Source organism: Propithecus coquereli, unplaced genomic scaffold (genome assembly GCF_000956105.1).
Source record: "Propithecus coquereli isolate 6110/MARCELLA unplaced genomic scaffold, Pcoq_1.0 Scaffold63, whole genome shotgun sequence".
In the NCBI taxonomy this organism is placed as follows: domain Eukaryota; kingdom Metazoa; phylum Chordata; class Mammalia; order Primates; family Indriidae; genus Propithecus; species Propithecus coquereli.
In genome coordinates this window covers 9,778,192-9,784,291 of record NW_012152285.1, presented here as the reverse complement: position 1 = coordinate 9,784,291, position 6,100 = coordinate 9,778,192, and the positions used below count along the sequence as shown (strand labels likewise).

At 38.7% G+C, this 6,100-nt stretch overlaps 1 protein-coding gene across 1 annotated transcript in view; it reads right to left on the bottom strand.

The window, feature by feature from the left end:
* Window positions 1-6,100, bottom strand: part of LOC105822723 (cytochrome P450 2C19-like) — a 42,034-nt gene that overhangs the window by 30,696 nt on the left and 5,238 nt on the right. Inside the window, exons 4-5 of the mRNA XM_012659751.1 lie at window positions 4,547-4,707; window positions 3,187-3,363 (exon numbers count right to left, since the gene is read on the bottom strand). Of these exons, the coding sequence (XP_012515205.1) occupies window positions 3,187-3,363; window positions 4,547-4,707 (338 nt within the window). The remainder of the gene's footprint in view (window positions 1-3,186; window positions 3,364-4,546; window positions 4,708-6,100) is intronic.

Here is a 6,100-nt window from a genome sequence, read left to right as displayed (position 1 = left end):
CAACCTCTGTGGAAAGCAATATGAAGATACCTCAAAGAGATACAAGGAGATCTACCATTTGATCCAGCAATCCCATTACTGGGCATCTACCCAAAAGAACAAAAGACGTACTATAAAACAGACACCTAACCTCGAATGTTTATAGCAGCACAATTCACAATTGCAAAGATGTTGAAACAACCCAAGTGCCCATCAATCCATGAGTGGATTAATAAAATGTGGTATATGTATACCATGGAATACTACTCAGCCACGAAAAACAATGGTGATCTAGCACCTCTTGTATTATCCTGGATAGAGCTGGACCCCATTCTACTAAGTGAAGTATCCCAAGAATGGAAAATAAGCACCACATGTACTCACCATCTAATTGGTTTTAACTGATTGACACTTAAGTGCACATATAGTAATGACATTCATCAGGTGTCAGGCAGGTGGGAGGGGGGAGGAAGGGATGGGTATATACACACCTAATGGTTGCGGTGCGCACCTTCTGGGTGATGGACACACATGAAGCTCTGACTCGGGTGGGGCAAGGGCAATATATGTAACCTAAATATTTTTACCCCCATAATATGCTGAAGTAAAAAAAAAAATACTTGAAACCAATATTACTCAAATTTGTCCAAAAAGAAAGAGAGGGAATCCTTTCCAATACACTCTATGTGGCCAGCATTACTCTAATATCAAAGCCATATAAAGATACCACAACAAAAGATCAATATCTCTTATGAATATAGATACAAAAATTCTTTACAAAATACTAGTAAATTGAGTCTAACAGCACATTAGAAGTTTTTCACGCAAACAATCTAATTTAAAAATGGGCACAGGACTTGAATAGTCATTTTTCCTAAGAGGGTATATAAATGGCCTTTAGTACATGAAAAAATGCCCAACATCACTAATCATTAGGGAAATGTAAATAAAAACCACAATGAGATACCACCTCACCCATTAGAAGGGCTACCATCAAAAAACAAGACAGACAGTGATGCCAGCAAAATGGCTAATTAGATACCCCAAGCACTCATCATCTTCTGAAAGACAGCCAAAACAATAAATATACAACTACATTTTAATGAAAATAACTAAAGGAGAGGGCAAGAGTACATCAAAGTAATAACAGAAACACTGAAACTCAGAATACACATATAGAGGATAGGAAGAAACACTAGGCCTCCACAACCTCATTCCCCAACTGGGATCAGCCGGAAACCAGGAAGAATTTATCCCTACAACAAAAAGGTAAGCAAGAGTATCCCAGCAAACTCCCATCAACACTTTGAACACTTACAGCCCTCAACACTGGGGACCCCTGCAGTCTTCACAGGCATGAAACCCAGCTGAGGGAGTTGCCTGGAATCCACATAGCTGTGCTAGCCACAGAGAAGGAGCTGAAACTGTCCTACTCTCTGTGCCCTGCATGGCTATTGTGTTAAACTATCTTGGAACTGGAACAAAAGCTGGAGGGGATCGTGCTCCAGAGATGAGCAGCCATGGCTCCCCTTCGTCCTTAAGGATAAGCCACTGTCAAACCACCTTTAGGTGGTGGCCTGACATCCCCAAGCCAAGCTTCAAGCAGCTGTTACACCCTTCCCTGAGGGCCAAGTAGAGGTGGAGTATCTCCACCTACTTCTCCCATGTCCCCAGGCAGAAGCAGAAACTTTGGAAACACTTTGGAGTATTTGTGGAGCTGCTCCAAAAACTCCTACCAGGTGATGCTGTGCCCTGCCCTACAGGATTCGAACTGAAGTTATACACGGTCAGTCAAGGGAAGAGTGCTATGGCGGAGCCACTCCATATAATCTTCCATGCTGCTGCTGCATCCAGTCACCGTGTGCCAGAGCAGGAGCAATGCCAGGCATCCAGGGAAATGGTGTCTTGGCCACCCAGAGAAGTCACAATCCTTTGTGCTTGAGCTAAAGCAGTACCCTCCCTCCTGGGAAAACAATACCTTTCTGCTCAGAAAAGACACACTGCCCTGGTGTCTAAATTGAAAAAGCAACCTGCATCCCAGGAAATGGTGCCTTGACTACCTAGAACAGTCATACATCCGACATGTAAGCCGAAGTGGTACCCTGCAGGGGTGAATTCTCTTATTGTCTTTAATTTTTGACAGTTTGGCTATAATGTGCCATGGAGATGTTTTGGGGTTGTATCTATTTGGGGATCTCTGAGCTTCCTGTAACTGGATATCTAAATCAATTCATAGACTGGGAAAGTTTTTAGTTATTATTTCATTAAATAGGTTTGGGCTTTCTTACCTTCTAGAACACCCAATATTCAAATATGTGGTTGCTTTACAGTGTCCTATATGTGACATAGTCTTTGTTCATTCTTTTGTAGTCAGCTGTCTTTATTTTTGTCTGTCTGGGTTATTTCAAAAACTTTAGTTAAAGTTAGAATTTTTTCTTCAGAAGATAAATATATTGGAGTAGTCAGGCAAATTGGCTGACTAAAGACATCAATCCTCAGATTATCTCAGAATAAAGAAAAAGTTTCAGTGAAAAAGCATAGCCCAGGTGGAATGAGGAAAGAGGGCCAGAACACACTGAACATTCCACAGGAAGAAGTTGCAGAGCAGAACAAAAACGAGCAAGATTTTGGCCCTGAGGAATCTGTAGTCCCACAGAAAGAGTAGGTGTGGGTTTATACCTTTCCTCCACTCATATTTGTAGCAGACTGCTGGCTCCCCAACTGTCAGCATGCCCCTCTACCCTCATGAGCCCAAGAAATGCTTCCATTGGCAAACTGAGAACTTCTTATGTACATAATACCAGACTGCCAGCCCGCGTGGGGCTACTTCCCCCACCATAGTCCCAAGCCCAGATGGCAGGCACTATACTGCTGGTGCATCCATTGTGTGTCTCTATCCCGTCCAGGGGGTCTCCTTGTCACTGGATCCCACACAAATATTCCCCAGCACTCACTTGGACTGTAATAACCCAAAGGTCATGGGAAGTACAGGAGAGCTACAGAATTCCCAGAATTCTGACTCCTAGGATGGGCTGCCCCTAGAGAATGGGAAAGTGCCTTGAGCCACATAGTTTTCGGGGACAAAGGAAAGTGGAGCACATGCTCTCCTCCACCTGAGAGACTATGGCTTGTGATGCAAATTTCTCTTCACCTACCCTAGTGGAGATGTGGGTTCAGAGTGGAGTCCATATGTTCTTAACATCTTACCTGCTCCATTTTGATAAGGAAACAATCAATAAAGTCCCGAGGATTGTTAACATCCAACGATTCTTGGTGTTCTTTTACTTTCTCCAAAATATAACTTTTTATAAAAACAGCATTGTTAGATAATGTGTTAAGGGTCGCTGGGAAATAATCGATGAGAGCAGGGAAATTATTGTAGATCTAAAAGACAAACAATAATTTATTGAATAAAAAATACTAATTGAAGACATATGCCATAATCCAAGCCCTGGTTAGAAATTATAGTTATTAAAATGAACATATGGTGTCCATCTTGAGGGAGACATTTTTATTGTGCATATATAGTAATTCTCAATGCTTATGGAAAGATTTGAGGGAGAAAATTCTGACCAGAGAATCAAATATAATAATCATTTCCTAGACTTATACATAATTTTTATAATGTAACAGCATCTTTATGTTCTCTCATTTTTATACCAATTATTCCCCACAACCTTGAAATATAAGATGGAATGAATTACTAGAATTCACATTTTGTAGATGACAACACATTTTAAGTGAGTTTGGGCAACTTGGTTGAGAGCACAAAACTAGCCCCCGCTTTATTTATTTCTATCAAATAGCCTCAGAAAGGGAATCATTATTTGTAGAAGTAGGAGGGGCTCAAATATACCTTGAAACTAACTGTGCACCAGAGCAGTTACGTGACTTCTCTGAGATCACACAATTGTTATTTAGGCAGAGTGTGGGATATGCCAATTCAGCACAGGGTAAACTTGTGATGGTCATTTCTGGTTCATACACCATAAAACTAACCATTTTGTCATTTCTAACCCAGATACCTTGTTGGCTAGGATGCCACCTGAGGCATCAAACACCCCTATGCTATGCAGTATTGTTTCCTGGCAGTTTACTGGCAGAGTATTTCTATGGTCCTACATATTCTATTTCCTTGAGAAGATATTATCTCCCTAATTAGGCTATTTCTGACATGTAATATGACAAACAAGTCTCAAAATGTTGATTGGTAGGCAAGCCTTTTGGGTAACAGAAGCATTCAGAAAGGGCTTGAATGTCCACTGAGTGAAGTAGGCATACTTTGAACAGTTAACAAAGTACTTTATAGAAACAGGACCTTGGGTTTAATGGAAAAATCACTATATAGGAAGCTAATGGGCTTGAAAGCCTGCCCTATATTTCGGCATTATCTCCTGTGTGTAATATAAAGAGCTCAGCAATCTTTCCCAGATGTTTATTCCATGACTTTATTGGCAGAATAGTGGTATTCAAACATGCACTTCACAGCCTGGTCCACATAGAATTTTGGAATTCTCAGAGAAAAGGGCGTAACTTGTTTCTCAGGAGGAAAGGATCATGGTCTCACCTGCATCCATGGGGAGCTGAGAATGTTGACATTAGCATATAATTTTTCCAACAACTTAAGAAAATGCTTATCTTTATAATCAGAACGATTCTGGAAAATAATGGAGCAAATCACGTTGCAAGGAGCACAGCTCAGGATAAAAGTGGGATCACAGGGTGAGGCTAAAGAATTGGAAACAATTTTAAAATACATTAAAATACAAATAAAAAACAATTGGTCTTTATTAATAGGTAAAGGTAATTTTAAATTTTTAAGGAATATCTTACATATAAATTCCCTTAATAGCGAAAAAGAATTCAGCATGCATAAAATCAACACATCATTTTGACCTTAAACCTGAGTTGGCCATTACAACGTAGCTGGTTAAATAATGGTTTTGAAAATACTCAATTGTGATCTATTGCCTTTGTTCATACCCTTTTAAGTCAAGGTGTCTGTCATTTTCGAAAGAAGGAAAAGACATTATTTGAAAACCTAATAGTTCAAGTTTTCAGAGCAGAATCACATCTGTCTGAAAAACTTGTTGACAATAAAGGACTGAGATAGAAAGGGAGAGAACAGGTGGGGAACTGGAAACTTTTTATATATAATACTAGCTGAAAGAATCATGTATTGAACCAATAGAGAGGAACTGAAGAGAGAGAAATTGAGGAAGAATTCATGTATTTTGAGAAACAAGTGTAAAAAGGAGAATGCATCTATGGTACAGGAGGAGAAAACTAATAAAAACAAACAGTAAGTATAAGATGGATTTGACTGTCACAAAAAAATACAATGAGAACTTTTTATTTGAAATATAAATCCTCGGTAAGGAAAACAAAAAAAATAAATTTATAAATGCAGATATTTTTATTTCAATTTTAAAAAAAAAACAAATTTTCTTCTGTAAGAAATAAATGTCTACCATCTCCAATCATCCTCAAAACTTAAGTTGTGAGCAAGGCTGCTATTTTGTGGATTCTGAGATATTGTTCCATACAGCCATCAACAGTATATAATATGTTTTAAGAAATTTTTTTATATTATATGTCAGATGTCTTATTGTACAAATAACATATGTTTAGAAATTTTAAAATTTGATAATCAGTTAGGCCAAGTCTGTCATTTTACAGGTAAGGAAACTAAATTATAGGAAAGGTTTTCTTTTTTCCTGAGGGATCTCCAAAACAAAATTCTTGTAGTCAATTGACCAATGAACTTTATATGTAAGGAGCTCTTAAATTCCTATCTATAGATGATAATAAGGGTGATTTGAATAAAAACTTTTCTGAATAAATGGTAGAACACTGAAAAACAGGAAACACCTCAAGTAAGCTACTTCTATGTCAAGCTCCTTTAAATATTACAGGGCTCCAAGCTTTAGAAAAAGTTTTATTTTAGCCTAGCAGGTGGAGGGTAATTGGAGAAGCCTTGGGGATGCCTTCTATCTCCACTTCTATTCAACATAGTGCTTGAAATCCTCGCCACAGCAATTAGGCAAGAGAGGGATATTAAGGGTGTCCAAATGGGGACAGACGAGATCAAACTCTCGCTCTTTGCCGATGATAAGATATT